This window comes from Emys orbicularis, chromosome 1, assembly GCF_028017835.1.
Source record: "Emys orbicularis isolate rEmyOrb1 chromosome 1, rEmyOrb1.hap1, whole genome shotgun sequence".
NCBI classification, from domain to species: Eukaryota; Metazoa; Chordata; order Testudines; family Emydidae; genus Emys; species Emys orbicularis.
The window spans coordinates 16456282-16481443 of NC_088683.1; the positions used below are offsets into that span (position 1 = coordinate 16456282).

The following is a 25162-nucleotide window of genomic DNA, read 5'->3' on the forward strand; positions in this document are numbered from 1 at the left end:
GCACTTTGATTTCATGTTTGGGGGGGGGAGAGATTTTTTAAATGGAAGATTATGTATTATGCAGTCAAGTTTCAATTGAACCACTGAAGTTATTTTTTCTGATTTCATTATTTTCAGTTCTTTGGCACACATCATTGACTAAAACGTATTTTTCAAAGTGACTCAAAATGATGAAAATGTTCATGTTCAGAAGAGCAAGTGTCTCCTGGAAATAATGAATGTTCCTATTGCTCTGTGCCTTTTACTCTCTATCCTGGTTTAAGCAACTCATTTTTAAAGCCATAATCGCTGCCCTCATTTTCTGCTTTTCTACCTCATTTTTGTGTTTATTTTTTTTTTTAATCACTCAAATGGAGGGTTAGTACGAGACACTAATTTGTTAACATGGAATAAATAGCAACATTTTTCTCATATTAGAGCCATTTTGCTACATATAATTTCAATATTCAGAATGTTTGCTCCTTTGAAAATGATGAAATAAGAGCAGAAAGTGGAAAAAATATTATAGATTCCTAAATTGCAGAGATATTGTTTTTATACAATTTACTGACATTTCAGCATTCATATATATGATATCAGCTGTTGTATTGAGCTGCTGAGCTGAGTACTGGAACAGCCATATACTATTTCTTCGTTTTGAAATTCATTTATATTCCCTTTGAAATAGACCTAAGAGTTTCACGTATGTACATGTAGCAAGCAGTAAACTATCCCCACACTTAGCCTAATACCACCAAAGCCAAACTGAAATGGGATACAAGCTTGCTATTACCTTTTTCATTAGCTAAACTGGAAAAATATTTCATTTTTTTTTAAAATAAGAGCTTGATTTTAATATTAGTATAAAATCACTGAGAAGAGACAATTGTATACCAAGCGGACTCCTCCATAATCTTTATTCAATTGCTGAAGTGTGTATCTCAGTTTTTATTCACTGAAAAATTGAAAGACATTTTTACAATGAAATATACAAGCAGGGTACTGGGGGTGGAATAATACATCTCAAGTGATCATTTTCTAAGATGATAATTCTAAAGGAATGGTATTGATGGGAGGTCTTCACACAAAAGATATTATTACCGTGGCTTATTTCATCATTTTGTCTGTTGATTGTGAATGTTCCTATCATTGTCCTATTGTGAGGTTTCTCAGAGAGAAAGGATACAGCTACTCTTTGCAGAAATAGAGAATAGGAACTTTTCTGAAGAAGCTCACAGTGTAGTGAGAGTAGCCATAGGATGAGTTTGGTTAGATATAAACCCCCATTTCACACTGTAAACTGTGTCTAAAATCCTGCTGTATTTCTGGATCTGAGGCACCCAACAGTCAAAGGGTAGAAGAGAAATCGGCATGACAGTGGGTAGGGAATGGAGTGGGACTCAGACACTACAATGAAGGGCAGCAGGATAAAACTCAAAGACAGATGGTTTCTACAAATCATGAAATGTTCTAATCCATTTGCCAAAAGTAAACTGGAATCATTATGATGCTACATTGTTCTGTAGATTTAAAACAAAAAATCTTGAGGTTTATATCTGAAAGCAAACAGTTTTCATTAGATAAAAATAGAGGATCTGTTTTCATTCATGTGGCACTGTTTATGTCCATCAGTGTCTTTGGCTATTACTTGAAAACAGACAGAAAAGAAAGAGACAAGTCCATCTTTAAAACACATGAACCGTGAAGCTTAATTAAAGAGCATTGATAAATTCTGTTGTCTCTCCAGGGGCACTCAGATAGTTGAACATCCACAAAGATCTGGAAGGAAAGGAGTTCAGTGAAAAGAGAGAGGAAATTAATAATTTTTCAAGAGCCACATTTTAAAAATAGTTGAATAATAATTAATAAACATAATTTCAGAAATAATTTCCGGTTATTTCAAATGGATTTAAAGGTGGTAAGAAGACGTCAAGGTAGAATCATGTAAATGTGTGTGATGTTAACGTCTTTCTTTTCCAATCTGTCCAATCATAGGGCTGCTCTTCGCCTATAGTGGTGAAGTTTGCTGATACCCAAAAGGATAAGGAGCAGAGGCGTTTACAACAGCAGTTGGCACAACAGATGCAACAGCTCAACACTGCCACTTGGGGGAACCTCACAGGCCTTGGAGGACTCACACCACAGTACCTAGCTGTAAGTTCTTGTGAAATGTAGTGACCACGTGATGCATCTGAAGAAGTGGGTTTTTTACCCACGAAAGCTTATGCCCAAATAAATCTGTTAGTCTTTAAGGTGCCACCGGACTCCTCGTTGTTTTAGTGACCACATATTTAGACTTAAACTGATTTATTTTAGCACACTGGAAGCTAATTATAGTGAACCCTGATAAAATGGAATTCCCTGCATTTTAACTTAGGGGCAGATAATGTGACTTATTCCTGAAAGCACCACGTAAATTTATGGCACTATATAAAACATTTTGTAATAATAACAGCGATTTAGAATGAAAGTCTCAAGTTATTTCAGTGCCTTGCAGTCTTCTGAAGATTTAAATTCTATTTCAGCTGGAAAATACATCTTCATTCTGATGTTTCTACTGAGCATTAAATTCTGCTTTTTTAAAAATGTGAATACATTTTTTGGATGCTTTCTCTTATCAAAGTAAAATCTTCAGCTTTCAGAGATCAGGTAGACATCTGAAAACCTTCTTCAGCTGTGTTTGTGAATGGTCTTTTGAATCCACAATGTTTGAATTTAATTCTACTCTGCATATCAGTTTCACATGGAAATATTCCCTGTACTCATTCAAGTTAATCTTTTAATATATTTGAAAATGGCTATCACATTAACTAGTGAAAGTCTGTAAATTAAATGCTCTTTTATTGGTACTAAATGTGCAAGGTTCATATTACTTTATAGAAGGTAGATTTGATGGGCGTTTGGGCATTTTTAAAATGACATTTTCTTTGACTCTTTGAAAGCTAGGAGAGAAAAATGAGCTCGCTACCTTGCATTGTACAGCTGCCCTCTACTGGGGGGAATCTGGAACAGCTTGAGTGTGTCATAAATCATAGACTGATAACAGAGATTCTCTTATTGTTCAAGTGGTCAGGGGTCTCTGCCTTTTGCCGCTGTGAAGTTGTGAATGGTCACGCTATATGGCATACTGACAACTGGGATGTTCCCATGTGCTCAGAGATTTGTTTCTCTGTATCTGCAGATTGCATAAATCAATTGTGTGTATATGTGGGGTGGGGTGGTTATAAATCTGCATAGACATTCATTTAGCTGGCAGTCTTTAAAAAAAATACCCAGTATATCAAGGGTTAATAGTGAATCTTGACTGTTATATCAGCTAAGTGCCAGCCTATGAACTAATGAATATCTGTGCACTTGATGTACCTTGTTCTAAGGATGATAAAGAAAGAAACCTGAATTTAAGGGGTTGGGTGAGAATGGACCATGATTGACAGAGATGAGTTATGGTAACTACTAGACTGCAGAGGGATATAATTAGTCACGCTATGTTGGTTTAAATAGATTCAACACCTGGTTGTTAAAAAGAGTAAATTGATTAATTGTTTTAAAGCAGCGATGTTATTGAGTTTCCCCAGTGTCTGTGTGTTTCTTAATAGAGATTAGACATTAATATGGATTTACAGCATCAACTCTGGGGATGTTCATTCCAACAATAGGCAGAAGCAAGAGACAAAATAAAAGTAAAGGAAACTATAAGTATTCCAACTTTAATTTGATGGATAATTTTGTTTTAATCTTGTTGCTTTTTTGTAACATCACTTAGATGACAATGATCGTCTTATTATTAATTTGCAGCTTCTGCAGCAAGCAACTTCCTCCAGTAACTTGGGTGCCTTCAGCGGCATTCAGCAAATGGCTGGTGAGTTAAAAATTATTTCATTTTGTCCAATTATATTTTATTTTCTTAGGCTCTTAAATTCTATTTTCTGTAATGATCACATGATATTAGTCTTTGTATATAAAATGTGTTGTGTGTATGAGCAGGGGGCAACTCATGATTCAGATTCAGTCCGTCTTTCAGAAACTGAAATTAAACTAACCGCTCCTCGGTTGTACAAACAGTTTGTCTTGCATTAGTCACCTGCCATTTGTCCAGAGTAACCAATTGTAAATTGCAGGAGAGCTCTTAGTTCCTGCAGCTATATCCTACCTACTAAAAGTAGCAATAAAGCAACAGCAGGATTACATTTTAATTTCCAGTGAGATTTCTGTGGCCTGAAAATCAAATTAATGGCAGCCCTCAAACATTTTAATAATAGGTGACAAATAAAAATGTTCTGACCTTCTTAATGAAACCCAAGATTACAGGCCTACCATTGATACAAGCTTGCAGTCTTCTTTTTATAATCATGGGAAATTAACTGGGTGCCTTTTTGACTTCAGAACCCTAGTTGACAAAATTACACAACAGAAGCTTTTATGTAAAAGTATAATCTTTGTTCTGAAGGAAAAAAGAGAAAGAGAAAGAAAATCAAAGTGTAAGCATATTTGAAAGCCAGCTAGTTGGAGGATTTCTTGGTAATGAGCTGTGTGCCAGTAGTAAGTGATGTATAGTGATTAGTAAAAGGTCTTTCCCACTGTGTGACCTGCCATGCTGATACCCTAACTTAACATGATGCTAGAGAAGGCAGCATGTGCAGTAAATCAGACCACAGATGCACATTATGCCTGCCGTGAGGAACTGTTAAAAAGCCTTTTTTCCTTGCTTGATTTAAAAAAAAAAAAAAAAAAGGTATGCTAGTTTATTTTAATCATGAACTCGGTGAATCAATGAAATGTAGCATTGGACTTGCTTTGCCATCACAAAACAATGGCTGAAATATTCATGTGTCTTTAGGAACATTTTTAATACTCTTGTTTTTTAATCCAAGCTTCTTCTGGCTTCCCTTTGAATGAATCTTGAAATATTTTTAACAAGTATAGATATACCACATGATATAGCCATACCCCATAGGTATTCTCTGCTCAATCGTTACATTATGCCATTATTGCAGTGGCATCAGAGACTAACGTGAATCTGCTGTCTGACAATATAAATTGGCCTACAGATGACAATATCCCTGAATTATTTTCTCTTCCTCAGACCTGCTGGCAGTGCTTGCTGTTTCTATTATGTTGCACTTATGATCTAGCATTTTTCTCATCAAAAAATATATCTTAATATGATAAACAGAGCAGAGTCATTCAGCAACATTTTCACAGTTGGCATTTTTGGAGCTGGCTTTGAGCTCAAGGATTGTGTTTAATGTTTCATATTTGGTTAGCTCTACAGAATGAAAAAATTGAGAGACCCAAGGGGGAAAAAAATACTCAGGGAGATTTTTCTGTATAGCATACTCTACTGTACTTGTATCCAAGTAGGTTCCCATTGTCTGTTCACAGTTATTGTAGGTTTAGTTTTACCTCCAATAACTGAACCATACCTGGACTGAAATTAGGGATTTTCCTCACATTAACCCTAGGGTGCCTATGAATCAGTTATGCATAGTAGGCCATTTAGTCCAAGGAAATTATCTCCTGGGGTCATAGTGGCATGTCATGTTTACTAGAACAATGTACTTCCTCAGCCAAAGACTAGATTTCTAATGGATCCATATACTGGATAATAATTTAAGAACTGTATGTGTCTCCTGGAATGTTTTAACAAGGTGGTTTTCTTACGTGCATATTAACAGAACTTAATGCTTTTCTGGGTTTACCTTTTCTTCTCCAGAAATGCAGGGCTCTTAAATCTCAATGTCCAAGGTCAAATTCACAATGTTAAATTTCTCTCCACGCTACAACTCTACACGAAAGGGCAAAAGTCTTAGTACAATTGTATCGTTAAGTTTAAAAGTTCAAAAGTCGTATATTTTTTCCCCAAATTTCAGGTTTCTCCTGCAGCATTAACCAATTTACATTGCACATCCACTACATTTGATGGTATACTTTAATAATAAAGAGTAATTTATTAAGGTTTACAAGAGACAGAGGAATAAAAAATTCTAGGTGTGTGCAACATGAATGGGTTAATATTGCTGGAGCATTGATCTCACAACCTTCATGTAGCATAAGAGCTAGATTTGTTCCTTTTTTCAAAATGTATTTTTAATTACATCCTATCCATACATCTTACACATATAAATATAATAATATTCATTTCCAGCTGATATGGAGCTTGTGTATTAATACTGGACTAGTTTTTCTTAAAGAGGAAGAAAATCTAGAAGCAGTCAGCTAAGATACCAGACAAGCTCCATGGTTAGACCTTGCAAGTTCTTTGAGTGAAAAAATGTTCATTTAGAATCAGATCTTTTGCCCCCCTCCTTGTGTTGATTTGAGTGGGAAGAGTAAGGTACTACTCAACGTGAGCAATGGTGGCCAAATTGGATCTTAAATTTACCTGTACATGTATGTAGCACCCAAAAGTATTTTAATTAGCTCAGTCCTGCACCTTTAAAGTCAATGGCTGTGTTTTCTTTGGCTTCATTGGATCTAAAGCCCATTGAAATCAATGGACGTCTTTCCATTAATTTAAGTAGACTTTAGATCGGGCACCTAATTCTGCAGAGCATTTAAGTATGTGTCTAAAGCCCATTAAAGTGGGAAAACACTTAATATCACAAGAGTCGTCAATATCCCTTTTGCTGTTTTAATAGCGTCACAGTCTTGATTACAGGAGCTATCATTGTCTTGCCAAACTCTGCTTTATTGTTCTTACATGACACATGCACATACTTATGTCACTACTCTCGGTCATACTGTAGTCTTTTTTCCACTGACTACTGTAATGCTTAATAATTTAAAGGCATTGCTTTTACTTATATGCATAACATTAGGCTGCAGTGTATGGATTGTACTTTCTCATTGTTTGTGGGGAATGTCAGTAATACGGGTGAAGTAGATCACATGATTTGATTGTCTAATAAAAAAATACAAGCTACAGTTAATGACGGTTCAAGCCAGAGAGTTCCCCTCTTCAAATGTATTCAAGTTGCATTGACAGCCTGATGCAAAGCTCAGTGAATCACTTGGATCTTTCCATTGACTTCAGTAGGCTTTGGATCGGACATTAAAAAACTGATTTACATTAGGTGAGCTAAGTTAACCTACTAGTTTTAAAAGTGCATTGAAGATATGACATAAGATTTTACGTAGGGTGACCAGATAGCAAGTGTGAAAAATTGGGACAGGGGGTGGGTGGTAATTGGCACCTATATAAGAAAAAGCCCCAAATATCGGGACTGTCCCTATAAAATCGGGATATCTGATCACCCTAATTTTACATTATGTGACAGAATGCCAGGGGATTATAACTCAGAAGAGATGTCAAAAAATATTTTTCTTTTTCCCCATGAAGGTTTTCCATTATCAATACAATTAATTTCAAATCTTTTGTTATAAATGTAAATAGACATATGCATATAGATAGGTATGTATACACATGCATATGCAAAATACACACACACACACACACACACACACACAAAAGGGGTTATATTGATTCAGTTGGATATGTGAAAACAAAAAATAGGTTGAAATAGGAAAAAGTGATCCATACTTTTGCATTTATCTTCTTTGGATTTCAGATTGATAAACGCCATACAGCTGGGCCTTTTTCTATTTTCTGACGTATGTTCCTAATCCTTTTGAAATTCTCTCATGGTTCGATTTGAGATTTGGGCTGAGCTTCTGACTGGTTCTGATTTTGATTCAGTTAGGTTCACCCTTTCCCTTTTACCTGAGCTAGGTTTCCTCTGAATCCGTGGGAGCAGATGGGTCAGAGAAATTCCACACAGTTCTGCTTCCTGAGTATTTCCCTTAATCACGCCATTGGCTCGGAGGATCTTGGGGGAATGTGTAGAAGCCAGGACCTTCTGCATAGAGGCGCTGTGCTTTTGCATCAGCTCTCAGGTCCTTTACCTCGGCTCACTCCTTCGTAGCTTTTTTCCAATGGAAGAATACTGGAAGGGCTTCTCCTGCTGGGCATTGCCCATAGGGCCTCTTTAAAGGGGTATCCTGTTCAAAGTGAGAATCTCTGTCGACTCCAGGAATAGTGCCATGCCATGGCTGCTTCTTACATACGCACAACTGAAAATGTTGGGCTAAGTGACTAAAATCAATGAGGTCAAACAACTGCGCTTCCCCTGAAGATGCCATTTAATCAAAGCCAATCAGTCCACATTTTCTAGGTTTCACAATGAAGCTTTAGTTGACTTTTTGGAGAGTACACCATTGAAGGGAAAGGGTTTGTTCTCTAGTTAGAGTACACACAAACTCTTGCAAACAGGAGTGGCATGAGCACATTGAGGAGACCACCAACCCTCCATAGCCTGGGAGATTTGAGAATACAAAATGGACTCTTTGAGTTAGGTTGAGTCTGAAGGAAGGGACTGCAAGTCTGCCTGAGCCTTACACTGACTGCAAAAGACCTGGAAGAGGCTCCTTATTCCCTCTCCCATACTGGGCACTCACATAAAGACCAGGCAGAATGCAGCAGGAAAGCTTTGACTCATCAAAGCACTAAATCATGTGCTTAATGTCATTCCTATTCAGGAAAACACGTAAGCACATGCTTAACTTTAAAGTACGTATTGAAATCCCATTGAGGTCAATGGGAAGTTACTGAATTCAATGGGACTTAAGGATGTGCTTCAGTGCTGTGCTAAATAGGGATGAATTTAATATGTGCTTAAAGTTAAGCCTGTGCTTAAGTGCTTTGCTGAATCAGGGTCTCAGTGATTAGAAAAAAGTTAAGTACTAAGTATTAAATAAACAGCTGTTCTAAAGATGGATTCAAAATATATGTGATTTGATAGAGCTGGAAATCTGAGTTTTCTATTCTATCCATCTTAACTGGTGCTTGTAATTTCAAGAGCACTATTCTGGACCTCTCCCTATCTGAAGTAAAGCCCTTGAAAATCTGATTCAACTTTTTAAAATAAAATCTGGAGTGTCTGATAACATCAGTGTTAACAAGTAACTTACTTTTTGATCAGAGATGATAAACTGTATTTGCTTTGATCATTAGTCCATGTTTCTTAAACTTCAGTCAGGATTTAATGTAAAGGGAATAAACCCTCATGTTTGGGGAAACTAACGAGGCAAAAAGAAAAAGGTAAATAAATAATTGGGCCAATATTACCGATTGTGGGATGCCTCTGTGTTGGGGTGACCAAGCTGAGACACTGTAAAGGGACCTGATCAGAAAGTGCTCAGGGTCCATCTTCTGAAAATCAGGCCTCTTTAAGATGACCAGGGCTGGGCTCTGAACCAATGCATATTTTCCCAGAAAGGAAGGATTTAAGCAGGAAATTCTTCAAGGTGAAGACACAAGTGATCCTCAATTATTTTAATACTTACTAAATGCTTTGCATGTAAAACTTAAATAAGCCTAAAAAGCTTTTAAAAATGGCCCGTGATTCTGCTACGTCCTATACAAACAAGCCCCTGATCCTTACCACTTGCATTTATCACAAGGAGAAAAACTATGGTGACTAAAGCAAGGCAAATTGCCTGATTGCATGAAAGTTTGCATTGGAGATAGCACAAGAAGTTGTAAAATGTAAATCTTGTGCTCTCAAATTTACCCGTGTTTTCACAGAACTGCATCTGTGTCTGTGCAGCACTACAAAAATTTCCTGCGAATGTGCTAATAGGCCTTATGAGAATGTTCTATAACCATCCATCTGTCACTTTTAAACAGGCCTGATTGGCAAGCACTTGTAACAACTGACATCTGTTCTTGCTTATTGATATGTAGATTTATGGTAATTGCCATGAACAATAAGACACAAAATTACCTAAGGTGAACATTAAATTAAATTTTCATGCCCCTATCCTTATAAATAATTTTTTTTTTAAATCTTAAGTTTCAAGCAGGCATATTGTGCATCTGTTTTGTACATAATTTAATTGTTTTTTTTTAATTTGCCAAGTAACAAAATGAAAGTTGTGCTCCTTGTAGTTCTGACTATTTGCCAAGCTGATGGCACATTGGTAAATACACATTATTAAAAATTGAATCAAATTGTAATGTGGTTCTAGCTCTTTATAAATCATTTTGCTTTAATTCCCAACATTTTCTCCATCATGAAGATCAAGAGTTCTTTCTTACCCAGGAGTTCTCTCCCTGCAGTTGGAATTTCACTCTTTTTTTTTTTTTTTTTTTTTTTTTTACATGCCTGTGAGGCTGTTTTTCAGTGTTAAGCGGTTTGCATTTCTTCAGCGAGAGGTACAGTTGCTGAGTATGCAGCAGTTTCAAATAAAAAGGATTGAATCACTTTCTGTCTAAGTTTGGTCCGGGATTTGGGGCTGTTTTGAAAAACCTATGTGATGTGAAAAGCGTGGACTGCAGGAACGGAGACCGTGTGAAAGGATAGAATGTGCCAGGCAGCAGAATAATCCCCAAATCTATACATTGGCTAGAGATTAATTGAACCGGAATCTACTTCTACCGTGTAACCAAATCGGCTGTCGGATCTGAGGATCAACAGTACTTGGTTCCCTTTTCTGAGTTTGTACTAGCAAGCTGTGATGTTGACACATTTCACATAAAGGAAAAAGCCAATAAACAGGGAGCAGCAGCAATGATAAAACATCTGGAGGAAGTGGAACATAGTAACGATGAGGATAGATTATTTGTGTATTTTAGCGGTCAGCCTTTGGGATGGGAGTGAGGAGATACGCCTGTTGATTTCATCAGTTCTACAGCACCCTGGGCACTGGGTGTGTTCTCAGCCTGTTATTAACATTTTCACACTCTTGAGTTCCACTCGGTTCGATTCTTTGGTTTTCTTCTCTGATGCATTATGACAACAAGAAATGGATCTTTTCTGGAGGCCCCATAGCTGACACCACATAACATCTGAAGAGCTGGTTTGTGGCCAGTGTGTTGTAGTCACTTTTCCAGTGACACATGCAGGGTGGGGAGAGGACTTCTTTGATGTATGTTTCTTGCTTCTTAACATTCTTTTGGGTTTGAAAAATCTTCTGTTAGTGGAGGAGATCTCCCTTTGCTTCCACAGGAAGCTAGTCTACCTGCTTCTTTGTGCTATAAAAAGGTTTTGTGAGATGAAGAGAGGTGGGCATTCATTTTGCCTCCACCTGGGTGCTAGACTGGCTCCCCAGGCTAAGGCGAGCTGTTGCTTTTGGTGCTGCCGATTAGCCTTGTCTCTAATTCTTTGTGTTTTGTTTTCCTCGAGCACTGCATACATGCTGTCTCTCAGCTCCCATAGCCTTGCACCCATGTAGTTCTTCATTGGCCACGAAATAGAAAGCAATAGCGAATTGTTTCTGATTCTTTTTGCTTACGAAACGAGTTTCAGAACTCGTTGCATGTTGCAGAAATTGGTGGGATTCCACCAGTCAGAAGCTATCTCCAAAAATTCTTTTCAGCATTGCTGTGTGCATCTTTGTTCACCGCAATTTGCCAGTCTAAATTGTGAACTATTTAAAAGTACCACGAGGAAGCATCACCGCACAGAAAATATAATTCAACTGCAACCTCCTTCTGATCGGCAGCCAGTCCAGTGGAGAGAGAGGCTGCTTTATTGCGTATTTCTACCAGCCAGACCACAGAATGGCATTAACGGTGGCCTCCATGAAGATTTGCATTGTTTGCTGGAGTCTTGGTGTTGAGCTGTGTAGACTTCTAGTGGACCTGAAACTTTATGAAGGGCACATTGGGGCCAAAGAGCAATCCAGAATGAAACCTGAGCCCACATCCCATCCTTCAAAATGTTTCCCGCCCTTGCAAAGAGATGGAGTCAGTAAACTAATAGGTCTCCTCTGTCTCTAAATTTGGTGATCCACTGGCTGAACTACTCTGGAGGCTTTCTGTGTAAATCAGAATTGTAGAAAGTACTTTACACACCCAGCCTCATGTAGTGGCAGATTGTGGGTGGCCTATATGAGTTCACAAGTGTGTGAGCAAGAGGATTCTAGAAGTTTCTCTCTCTCTTTCCTCCCCTACTTTTGTGCCCCTGCATAAGGGCCAGGCACAATCTTTACCCTTGTGCTTCCTGAGAGCTAGAAGATGGGGGCCTCTAATATCAGAAACTGTAGAGGATGGGGAGGGACCATAGCTAACTTCCTTCTCCATACCAGACAGCACAACTTGTTTGTTGCAGGCTGTAAAAAACTATAAGCAGTGACTCTGCTCTCCAAGAGGACTTGCGCCTGCCTCCAGCAGGGACAACATACCTCCCAATTCATCCCTTCACTATCATTGCCGCAATTGATGAGCAAGTATTCAGCTATGGATAATGTCCTAAAAGCATATACATAGAAATTTCAGATTATTTAGTGATGGACAAGCTCCTAAAGGCATGGATCAGCATAAAAAAATGTGAAGCTTCCCCAAGCATCCGCACTTAATCAAACCTATGCATTCAAAAGTACCTAGCCAAACCACTTTGGGTTGGAAAGCTCACAAGAGCCGTCTCTCATAAGAAGTTTCCATTATTCCCTAGTTTTAGCCTCTGAGGAAACACTACAAGGAAAGCCCGTCTTGGTATACTTTAGTATTTCCTTGTCCTATCCCATCTGAAATGAAGACGTTCAAGGCTCAACCTTTTCAAAAAGTTCACCAAATTCTTTCATGTTCCGAAAGAAGACTTGGTTGAAGATGAGAGCTGTGTTTCAGGCTGTTTATTTTTTTCAGACAGGTTTGCCCGTCCCTAATTCTTTGGTAATTATAAAGTTTCCATGTAATTAAACTACAGAGTTTTTAAAGTATTTTTCTAAAGCACTTTGAATGTGATGAGTGCTATGTATAATCATGATAAAGCTCTAGCTTAAAAAGCTGAGCAAACTCAGTGATGACCTGTGATTACAGGATACAGTAGTTGCACCTAATTACCTTGGTTATTAGTACCTTGTAATTAGAGTAGTTATATGTTGTATTGTGCCTTGTAAACTATTATAGGTGATAGGGATTGAGAAAAACCTTATGGTTTATATAGTTCTTAAATTCTATGAGACGTCATGAGAGAGGTTTTCCTCTGTTAGTCCCTCAAAGTATATGATGTTGGTCCCAGATTCCTCTAAGTGATGGTTCTTCTGCCACATTTCTAGTAAGATCATCCATCACCTACTTCTTCTTTCTTTTCTTTTTTTTTTTTGGTAGAGTCATTATTGAAAAGTGCTTGACACCCACCACTGGGGCCGATTTTCAGAAGAGCTCCATTCTCAATTAGACACCTCAATACAGTATCCAGATTTTCAGAAGTTCTCAGCATTTAGAGACTCTCACGATAGATAAATGGAAACTTCTGAGTGCTGAGCAGTTCTACAAGTCTGGTTTCTAATGTCTAACCTAATTCTGTCCTGTGTTAGTTTCAAGCTATTGCTGCTCTTTATTATGCCATGTGCTCTCAGTCTCTGTAAAATATCCCTTCTGCTCTTTTATTTTATTAGCTCTCAAATACTTGTAGAGTGTTATGATATCCCCTCTTCTCATTTTCTCCAAGTTCATATTAAGTTCTCCTGCTCATATGGTCATAGCTTAATTACTTTGACATTCTTCTCTGGATTTCCTCTAATTTATCAATGTCCTTTTCATATGGCATATGCAGAACACCCACATGTGGCCAAACCAAGGTGGGGGAAAGAGGCGTTATTTCTTTCTTTGTCCTACAAATTATGCCTATGTATATAGCTGTGGTGCCCATATATATACACACTCTGTACACCATTTTCATCTTTGAGCAGCTGCATCCCATTGAGATTTCAGGTTCTTTGTCACATTGTTGTTCTTTAATCATTCTTCTTCCATTTTGTATGAGTGTTGTTTAGTCTTTGTCTGCAATAGATGTTCCATTTCATATTTATCTAAATTAAATGCAATGCTTTTTTAAATTTACCCCTCTCTTGAAGGTCTTTACATCATTCTGAAATGTAGATGTATCCTTCACTACATCTCGTAAAGTACTGAATAAACTAACTAACAAGTGGTTTTGAGAATCTGGATGGCTTACATGATACAGAACGTTCTGCCTAGAGGTCCCCAGTTCAAATCTGGCCCCAAATGATCGTGACTGGAAATCATTATTGTCTGATAGCTGTTCCGTGCTGAATTTGATGGTCTCGATTCAGTTCCAAATAGACAGAAGGAATTTCAGGCAAAAATCACAATTGGCTGTTATTGTGCAGTAGTCTAAGTAGAGAAGTGAAGAAGGGACTTGGGGACTGAACTTGATAGGATCCGAGTACCTCTCAAGCAATAATTAATTTACCTTCTCTCCACCTGCGGTGAGGTCAGGAAGTATTATTATCACATAGAGAGATTAAGTGACTTGTCACACCACAACTCTTTGACGGAGGTGGGAACTAAACACAAATTTCCTGAGTTGCAAGCCCGTGCTGTACCAACAAAACCATCCACCCTCTCACCTGTAAGACAGATATGAGGCACATTGGCTGGGGCCAGTGGGGGGTAGCTTATACTGCCCAGGCTGTAGCTGTTCTGGGAATGAAAGGAGGGTTTAAATCACTGGTAGGACTGTCAATCTGGCAACCTTTACCAGTCTTATATTCCTTTAAAATGAATACAACTTTTAAACTGGAAATCTCTTAATTAACACTGTTGCTGAAGCTGCATTTTGTTCTCTGCACAGGCATGAATGCTTTACAGTTACAGAATTTGGCAACTTTAGCAGCCGCAGCAGCCGCCGCCCAAACCTCAGCTACCACCACCAATGCAAATCCTCTCTCCACAACGACTGGTGCGCTGGGAGCGCTCACAAGTCCCGGTAAGAGTAGATTACTTTCCATTCAGATTCTGCAGTAAGAGTAGACTGGAAGGAGAGCCTCAGAATGGTGATCCCGTATCTGTTTATCACCTCTAAAACCAACCAACTTGCACATGAAAAGTGTGGAGGGTTTTTGGGTTTTTTGAGTAGAATTTTTTAATTAAAAAAGTGTGTTTAAGCAGCTAACTAAAGCCTGGATTTTGCAAGTTGTTCCATGCGGGCACATAGGTCTGCTCTGCCAAGCTCACTGCAGGGTTAGGGCCCATGTTGCAGTCTTACAACACCCAGAAGGCACAAGAAAACTCTAGTTGCATGAGGAACTCAGTGAGATTTAACTTTTCAAAAAGAATCCAGAACATGAGCCAAGTCCTCTCATGCTAGAAAAAAAAGACCAACTAAATTTGTTCCCTCTTTTTTTTTTTTTTCTTGCCTTTTCTTTTTCTTCCTATGGTGCCTTCAGAGATTGCTCCTGCTGGTAACTGAGAGGCAATTATGGAAGTAAGACCAGATGCATAGTGAAAATCTTGCTGGATTCTGATCTCCATTACACTGGTGTAAATCCAGTAATCAATAACTCCTCATCATCTCCAAAGCCAGTGGAGGGTGGAGTTATTTACATTGGTGTAACTGAGCTGAGAATCTGACCCCTTATCTTTATATAAAGGCTTCAGGGTGTAGTAATTTGCATCATGAAGTGTGTTTATGGCGGTTCTAAAAACGTTCATATCATTTTAGATGCCACTAAAGAACATTTGTGTTTAATCTTGTTTCTAAGTATATTCATCCCTCATGATAAAATAATCTGTGGCAGAAGGTTTGAGCTCAACCACAAGGGAGGCAATCTTTGACATATGTTATAGGCAGAGATTGTAACACCACCTATTATTATTAACACTTCCATTGTAAGACTCTGTTTTCAGTGGCTTTTACCTTTTTACCAGACTATTGGATTGAATTTTTCCATACCTGATGTCTGCCTCAGGCTGAATGTGTTAGACACAATGGTGCAGCCATTTCCAAGGATAAAGGGGGAAGTACTTCGTTTTGCAATGTTAAAAAAAAAATCTGCAACCTTTACTTTGGGAAACTCTAGAACACCAGGCTTTGGAGTGGAAACTCGAAATTTGTCAGGGGCGAGGCCTTTGTGTCAGAGATTTGTCTGTTTCTGTTTCCCTGGAAATCTGCCCAAATTTGGTCAAGTTTAAGTATTCAAAAAACTCTCAGTTCAGACATGCCCAGTAGATACTTGTTAGGATATGTTTAATCACTTGAGCTGGAGGTATAGCTCAGATAGCTCAGTATGCACGCTAGCTTTACTCGAGCTAGTGCGCTAAAAATAGAAGTGTAGCCATGGTGGCACAGGTGGGGGGATGGACTAGCCACCCAAGTAAGCACCTAGGATCCAAGTCAGATTGTACTCAGTGAAGCTAACCCCTCCTGCTGCCTATGCTGGCTCCACTTCTGCACTTGGTCAAAGCTAATGCACTCATGACTACCCAAGCTGTAAATTACATATCTAGCAGAAGTATAGACATACCCAGCTAAAATCTCTGAAGATTCCATCCTCCCTGAGCATGCTCCCTCCCCATACAGCTCCTAGTGCTCATCAGACTGCACATGTACCATTCCCACAAAGCAACTGAGCAGGATCCAACCCGGGGCTTAGAAAGACTTTCCCTTGAATTACTACTCCCCAGCCAGGATGGGGTTGGGCATCAGAACTGACAACAGAAAGCCTGTCTCTCCTGTGCTCTCGATGACACCCCTGCTGGAGCCCAGGCAGTGTGGAGGAGGAAGGCGCCTCACTCAAATGCAGAGGAGGCAGGAGCTAGACTGGGGGAAGGGGAGGCATAGATTGGGGCAAGGAGGCTGGTGAGACTGGGACTGTGGGGAAAGAGAGAGAAACCGTGACTTGAAGTTTGGGGGAGACTGGGACTGATTGGGCAAGGAAACTGGGACTGGGAACGAGTGGAGGTGAGTAGACACATCTGACCAGGAGCTAAGTTGAGGGGGACAACAGGGACTGGCTGGATAAAGACTGGGGAGTGGGGAGGGGAAATTAAGACTGGGAGCCAGTGGGGATTGGACAAGGAGTTGGGGTGAGGAGGAACTTAGACTGGCTGGGCAAGGAAACTGGGAGTGGGGAAGGAAAGATACTGGAAGGGTAGGAAGACTGGGACTTGAATGCGGACCTTAGAAGGGAAGACTGGGTCTGAGGTGAGACTGGGTAGGCAAGGAGAATGGGCCTGGGCCTGGGACGAGGAGCCAAGGGGTGGGAAGAGACAAGACTGGGACAGAGACGGGTTAGAGGGGATGGGAAAGAAGAAGTCAAGCTTAGAGGAACTGACAGAAGGGTCTGTGATGACTACTGGAACACACTCTCCTCCTGGTATAGCACCCAAGATTCCTGAGTCTCACTATTCTTTCTGCTGTCATCAAATCTGTGAAATGCACTGGCAAAGTGTGTTTCTCACACTGCTGTCAGAAACTCTGTTAGCGCAATTGGCAGACATCTGTGCTGTGGATCTAAAGGTTCCAACCCTGCTGATGGTCCATGTGGGCATCTGTATGATGCCACATGCTGCAATTTCTGGGGTGGGGTTCAGTTTGCTCTTTTAAAAACCTAGGAATTAACAAACAAAACACTATGTTAAAAGAACATTAAGGTTGCAAAGTCAAGCACTCAAAAGCTAGGAAATTCCATACTGAGGACCCTTGCCTTATTTGTTGCAGAACTTGGAAGTTGTGTAGTGCATGAGGCAGGGGACTGCATGAAGAGGAAGGACAGTCTCATGGTTAGGGCAGTTGAATGCTGCCCTGGAGAACTGGATTCTATCCCTGCCCTGCCAAACTACGTGATGCTGGGCAAGTCACTTAACCAAATTTTTCACAGGAGGTCACTATTTGTATTTTCATCATGTTCTGGGTGCTCAACTTGAGACCCTGGAGTCTGACATGCACAAGTGCTGAGCACTCACAGCTGCAACTGAAGTCAATAGGATCTGTGCTTTGAAAAGATAAAATGTTATATAATGCTAAGTGCTCTGAAAAATCATGCCACAATTAGTGGATACTTTTGCCATTAATTTCTCTGTACATCAGTTCCCCATCTGTAAAATGGGGATAATACCACCCTTCAACAGGGGTTTTGTGAACCTAAATTAATTAATGTTTGTGAAGCCCTCAGATACTATCCAGATGAGTGCCGTAGGAAAGTCAGTGAGGAAATGAATAATTCTGAATTTAGAGCAGGGTTTGACTAGTGTGCAGTAAATAAGGAATGAGGCCACACAGTGAACAATGAGGAGAAAACAAAATATTGAATAGCTGCTCATTCAGTGAGCACCATTCATCCTGTGCACTGAATGAGACAGGGTCCTCTGGAAAAAATAGTGTGATAATATAATAAAGACTGTATTATCATGCATATGTACAAAGGGGCTGAATTAAGGTTGCAGCGGCAACCTTAATTCTATAATGACTCTCCTTGAGGTCTGTGGTACAAACAGCTGTCTTGAGGATTCTATACACTATACATTTTGGAGATGAAAAAGACTCCTCAGATCAAATAGTCCAACTGCTGCCAACATAGGATTGTTCTAAAGGGCATTTCCAAGTGTTGCTTAACCTGAATAACTCCAGAGATGGGAATATTTACACTTCCCTTCCAGTATTATTTAATGGCCTAATTAACCTTATTGTTAGAAAATGTTTTCTGGTGTCCAGCCTAATTATTTGCTTGCATCCCACTTTTCTATTAGCCACTCTAAATAATTCTTTCCCCCACAATCAGAGCATTTTAAAAGTTAGGGATGGCCTATTTGGCCATCTAGCCCATATTGCTACCAAAGGATTGTTCACTACTGCATGGTTTCTGCTGTGTTGGGAAGACTAGCTTTGAATGTCTGAATATATCCAGGCTTCTACTAGTATCTTAATCATCTTTATCACCTCTTTCTGGACCCCCTCCAATGTAATTATGCCTTCATTGAACTGGGGCACCCACCACAGCGTGCAGTGTTGCTAATGTATTTAATTCAGTGCTACAGGAAGATAGGCTAACCTATGTAGTTGTGCTTGTGCTTCATATAATGCAGGATATATTGATCAGCATATCACGTTGTAAAATCGTATACGTACATAGCTATCCAATTATATCTTAGCATCTGTGGTGAGCATCTCCTCCCATTTATCTCTCTCCGTGTCATATGCCAGTGTTTTAGATTATATTTCCCAAAGTTATGTTGATTTTGCATTTTTGAGATAAAATTTCATTTTTTGATTCCTTCCAGTTTCTCTGATCTGGCAAGAAATATCTTAACTCTTCTCTACTTCCCTTGAAAAGCGTGGAAGACTTAAGACCTTATATAGGATTGCAGGGCTCGTCTATTGAGTCAGATGCTAAAGCCCTGAATTAAGCGTCAGAGTAATTACTCCACCCAGGAAGGAGGTGAAGTTTGGACATTTCTGAGCTAGTGTAAATCAGCAGAGCTTTACTGGCTTCAGTTGTGTTTTATACCAGCTGAGCACCTGGCCCAGAGACTTCCCTATGAAACCTGGGGAAGCTCTGGAAGAAGCCGGAGGTGGCCTTTTATTTCACTGTAATTTCATGTATAAAGCTGAGGGTACTGTATGGACGCTGTTTGTATTATGCAAACATCCCAAATACGCAATAAAACTAAATACTAAAGAGTGTTAGCGGTAAGAAAACAAAACTTGTACCATCACTGAAAAGGAAAGGGCCCAACAGTTAGAACTTGCAAATCCTCCTGGGAAAATAGATGTTTTCAGATGATGACTGTGAATGGGATGTGCTGAGGCAGATGTTTCAGATGGGATGAGTAAATACCTCCTAGGGGGCAGCACAGTATGGGGGGGAGTGGTGGCCCCCTAGTGGCAGAGACCATGATTTTCAGAAATGACTCATGATTTTGGGTGACACCTTGATGATTTTCAACAAGGGCTGAACACCCGACCCCCCAAGTTAGGCACCCCCAAATCACAAAGCCCTTTTCAAAATCTTAGCTGGAGTTAATAGCCACAGGAAAACCATTTTCAACATTTGAAAGCTTACTGTGGCACTGAGTGCATATTTAATAGTCTCTTTATGCCCATATGCACTCCACAACTAACCAACCATTGTTAAAATGTCCTTCAATTTAACCTTTTTTATCTGGTTCCACATTCTTCACCCTATTACATATTTTGTAAACCTGAACAATATCTTCATGGATTCTTCTCTGCACTATGAAAAATACATTTAGTTCCATAAAGCCTTTCATAGTAGCACAAAGTATTTCCATTAAAACTTGAAATAGATCGGCAGAAAACTTTTGACTCTGCCTTTCAGTATTGGAGGTTTTTTCCAGAGGAATGGGGGTACTTTGGGTCTAATTTTCTCCAGTTTGTTGGGTTTAGTGGGAGTAAATTATACTGTCTGATTACAAAGCCCAGAGTAAGCATAGGAAGAAATGTTTCTGTCTTTCTAGATAATACATTAAATTAATAGGCCCTGATTCAGGAAAGCTCCCATATTCAGGACAGCTTAACTTTAAGCAGATATTTAAGTCCCATTGATGTCAAAGTGCTGTCCTGAATAGGTATGTACATAAATACTTTTCTGAACTAGGCCATTAATAATAGTCCAACACCACAAAAATTCAAATCCAGATTTATCCCCTATTCCTTCAAAGTTCATTTCATGCTCAGATCCAGGGTTTTGGTTCCATCTAGAAATTGGAGCTAGCAGTAAAATCTGGTATCCTCAAAAGATGGGTGTTTCAATTAGGGCTCCTCTTTAGACCTGGTCCTATGAGGTTCAGAGCGCCCTGGACTTGCACTGAGTTCTGCACGTGCTCAGACACACTTGGATCAACTCAGCATCTCATGGGGACACAGGCATAGAGATGACCCCAAACCAAAATCTTGCCTGATATTTGAGGATGCCACATTTTGCGGCTGGCCCCCAAGAAGACTTAAGAGGACTTGAAAGGTGATCAGCATCTTGCAGGCCTGGGCCCTCTAATACTAACTGTTGAATTTATATGAAACACCTCCTTTCAAAGTTCAGCCAATTTTATATTTCAAAATAAAACCCTGCATTTTACTATAAACACAGCCCAGTACAACTCCTAAATGGCTTTGACGCCACTCTATGGACAGTCATTCCCTTCCCTGTGCCAAACACTTTAAAGTATTCTCTCTCTTTCTAAATACTTTCTTTTAAGCTTCAGACAATATTAATCCAGAAAGGACAGAGACAATGCAATCCCCAAAACTATTAATTTTTTTATAATTGTAAATTTATATTTTCAGTTTTGCATATCCATGGAAGTCTCTCCCTACAGCATTGTTAGAAATTATTTTTTAAAAGCCTTTGCTTAAAAAAAAAATATGAAAGATTAAGCTTTCATTTTAGAAAAAAAAAAATCCCCTCAGGCAATAAATAGGTTCTTTTGTCTAGTGGCCTTGGGAAAAATTAAAATAGTTTTAATTGCCTATGATTATAGAGTAACTGTTTTTTTTTGTTTTTTGTTGGGGTTTTTTTGTTGTTTTTTGCAATTATTAGATGGTAGTGGATAAAAATGAAAGAATAAAAACCAGGTAAATGCATATTACTCATCCATGAATTTCTCACGGGTCTTTAGAAGCCTCATTTAATCATCGTTCTTGTCTTTTATTTTGATATGATAATTGTTTCTTTTATTTACTTTAATCACCCCTATTTAGTTAATGAATTCTTCACTCTTTTTTTCCCCCACTTGTTTGGAACACTTTTCTTTTTTAAATGATTGGAACTCTGTATCAGTGTAGAGAGGCAGTATTTTATAATGGTTAAAACTTGGGACTAGAAATCAGGAATCCTGGATTCTCTTCCAGACTGTGGCTAGATCTTATAAATAGATGCACTAGCACAGATCCCAGTGCCTGCACAAAATGCCAGGAAAGTCAATAGGACTCCACATGGGTGCTAGGGGATACGCTAGCAAATGTATGTTCAAGAACAGGGCCTCTGCCTTCAATTCACTGTGTGACGCTTAGCTTGCCTTGATTTACCCACATGTAAACTTAGGGATAATATAGTTCACCTACCTCACATTCGTGATGTTAGGTTTAATTAATGTTTACACAGCACTTTTAAAATCTCTGGTGAAAGATGGTATATGAGCCCCCAGTATTATATAAACTGATATTATATTCCAGTAAATACACTACAAGACGGGAACATTTAGGCTGCACACAAAAGTCAGGAAATACAAAATTTATGATTTCACATACACCTTTAATTCTGCCCTCTTGCACATATGCATCACAATACAGTTTTTAATCACATGATCCTGTACTATTTCCTAAATATAATATGGTATACATTTTTTTCAACAGCCAGTAGCACAGCCTTCCCAGGTGACTGCAAAGAGAAGGGAAGAGGCAGCAAATTGTACCTGCATACATGTCCACAATGCAATTTTCTGGTACCATGGGGGATAAAGTAGCTAACTCAGAAGCTAATTTAGCAGTGCACATAAGTAGCCTTTGTATTCCCTCACATTTTCACAATTGTCCTATGTCGCTATCATAAATATGCAGTATGTTGTGTAAGAATAGTTTACTATGTATGTTGCATATAAATGACCTTCATGGACTGTGAGTATACACCAGTAACACAAAGTACTACAGGATGCTAGCGATATGTATCGAAAGTTGTAGAAAACAATTCTGATAGAATGTTTTCAAGAAAGAGTATGTGATTCTGTGGTTACAGAATGTATTATAAGCACATATGGGGCACAGATAATTAGACATGCAAAGGTAATTACCCCTCCACAAGATATTTTACAGGGGTGGAATGCAGGACCTTTTCAGCCCCGAAACATAAACCTCTACTACCTGAGCTAAGGGAGTAACTCTATTTGCTCCCAGCCATAGCAGTTTTATATGTGCACTAACTGCTAAAGGGGAACATGACACGCACTCACTTTACAAGGATGCTATACAAACTTAACTTTATCATTTCCTGACTTTTGAGTGCTTATCCATGCTCGCTGGAGGCCAGTTTCAGTGCTTACGGAAGTCAATGGGTATTCTAAGATAAATTTTTAATACATTTTTCTCAAATGTGTTTTTGTTTTGTTTTTTTCTTAAAGATGCATATATTTTCAAAAAGTAAAATCCAAAAGGTTGAACTTCTTGGCTAAACAACACTGGAATGTCTTATCCCAGATACTGTACCTTATAAGGAGCCTCTTTATTCTGACAGAGTTTGCACTTTATTCTGCAGGAGTTTGCAGCTTTTACAATATAAGATGAGCAGTGAATGAGGCATAGTTCCCTGAAAACCCTGTCTCATTCACTGTTCACCTCATCACACAGCTAAGCTGGCCTTGCATGCTCAGGTAACATGGTTTTATCAGCCTGCATACTTGAAATCTAGAAGGAAGTGTCTATGCAAAATATATTGTGTGTGCAAAGAATATGATTTTCAACAGGTCATTACACTCAAATCAAAACCAATTTTGACTGTGCTTTTTCCATGCCAAAGTTCAACTTTCTGTTCCCATCCATTTTAAGCAGTAGAGCTGTTATAAAAATAAAATAAAAATTAAAAAGCTGCAAACATTTTTAATTAGAATAGTAAATAAATTATATATATATCCCCATACTCAAAATAAGCTACTTTTGGGCAGGTGCCAACACTGGAAAATTTCATCCCCAAAGGAGGAAGTTTCTGAAAGTTATAAAGCAACTGAAAATGGGGGGTTAGAATAGAAATGCTTACCCAATTTAATGAGGGCAGTTGATGCCAGTCCCATTACAATTAATCTGTTCTTTCCCTTCTTAAAAGTACAGGGTGGTCACTTACAGTTAGTATCTGTGGTTCATTGGTCAATACTTTATTTGCACCAACATCATCTCTGTTCATTTTTCTTAAAGATGAAGTAAAATGATTCTTAGGACATTTATTATTTTATCTACTCAATAACATAGCACAAAGATTGCCTTTGTTAGTTAAAAGTATTCAAGTTGGGAACACAATTGTTGAAACGTTAGGCATTTTACAGAAAATTTAAGATACCTCAGCAGAGACGCAGCAAAGAATGTTCAAATAGACCTTTTTAAAAGCTCCTCTTTTTATTCACTTCAGTACAATACCTATTTCTCCAATCAGCAGTTCACGTCTGCCACAGTGACATTTTGTTATAGGCCAATGCACCCACTGTGCTGTCTATGATTTGCTTCCAGGATGATCCAAAAATAACCATACCTGTAGGTGAATATGAAGCTCTGACAGTTTTCTAAAGAATGAATCAAGGTAGATGGTTCACGCTGGAACAAATCCGTTTAAAACGCAGCAGCTTTCTCTTCCACTTCAATACAAGTTACATATCTTGGTATAGAATTAACATGATCAAGTACAATATATTGTACTATCATTTAAAAAGTCATTCATTACATTTGGGGGAGGGAACTCACTTGAATGGTAAGCTATTATTTTTAGGGCAAAAATATGATCTGACAGATAAAGTAGTTTTTAAAAGGCATATTCTGTGCACTTATGTAACCAAAGTACATAAATTCTTATGATATATTTTAATCTAGACTGATTTCTTTTGTAAGGTTTGGGTTGTGGCTTGTACATTTGAGAGAAACAAGAGAGAGAGAGAAAATCCTGATAGAGGGTATGATCTAGTGGTCTGAACATGGGACTGAGAGGCAGGAACTTCTTAGTTCTAATCCCAACTCTGACACTGTCTCCCTTTATTTGGCCTTTTGCAAGTCATTTAATCTCTCTGCCTAGCTTTACCCATATGTAAAACAAGAATAACATGTACTTGCTGATTGGGTGTTCTGGAGTCTTAGTTGATGTTTGTGAAAGCTTTGAAGCTGAAAAGTGCCATGTAAGAGCTAAGTACTATTAGGATAAGCTTTCGTGGGTGAATACCCACTTCATCAGACGCATGTGGTGGACGAAGTGGGTATTCACCCACGAAAGCTTATGCTCCAATACATCTGTTAGTCTATAAGGTGCCACAGGACTCTTTGTCGCTTTTTACAGATCCAGACTAACACAGCTACCCCTCTGATACTATTATGATGTTTGTGTTGCAGTTGTTGATACGCTTTGAGGCAAGTCATTTGAGGCAAGGGGGGGGGGAGATAGCTCAGTGGTTTGAGCATTGGCCTGCTAAACCCAGGGTTGTGAGTTTGATCCTTGAGGGGGCCATTTGGGGATTTAGTTGGGGATTGATCCTGCTTTGAGCAGGGGGTTGGACTAGATGATCTCCTGAGGTCCCTTCCAACCCTAATAATCTATCTAATCTATTATTTCATGGATAGGGAGCACTGATCCCTGGTGTAATTATTGCTATAATGGGCATTGCATAGGATCAATTCGCTTTCTTTGTGTGATGCAATAATGTTAGTCATAATTATGTTACTTCTTATTAATGGGA

The 25162-nt window shown here is 38.9% G+C and overlaps 1 protein-coding gene across 3 annotated transcripts in view; it reads left to right on the forward strand.

Annotated features, from left to right (window-relative positions):
• The window catches only part of CELF2 (CUGBP Elav-like family member 2), a 445244-nt gene that overhangs the window by 388907 nt on the left and 31175 nt on the right, over positions 1-25162 (forward strand). For all 3 annotated transcript variants that reach the window (XM_065419232.1, XM_065419240.1, XM_065419247.1), the window contains 3 exons: positions 1975-2133; positions 3775-3838; positions 14577-14711. In XM_065419232.1, the coding sequence (XP_065275304.1) occupies positions 1975-2133; positions 3775-3838; positions 14577-14711 (358 nt within the window). The remainder of the gene's footprint in view (positions 1-1974; positions 2134-3774; positions 3839-14576; positions 14712-25162) is intronic.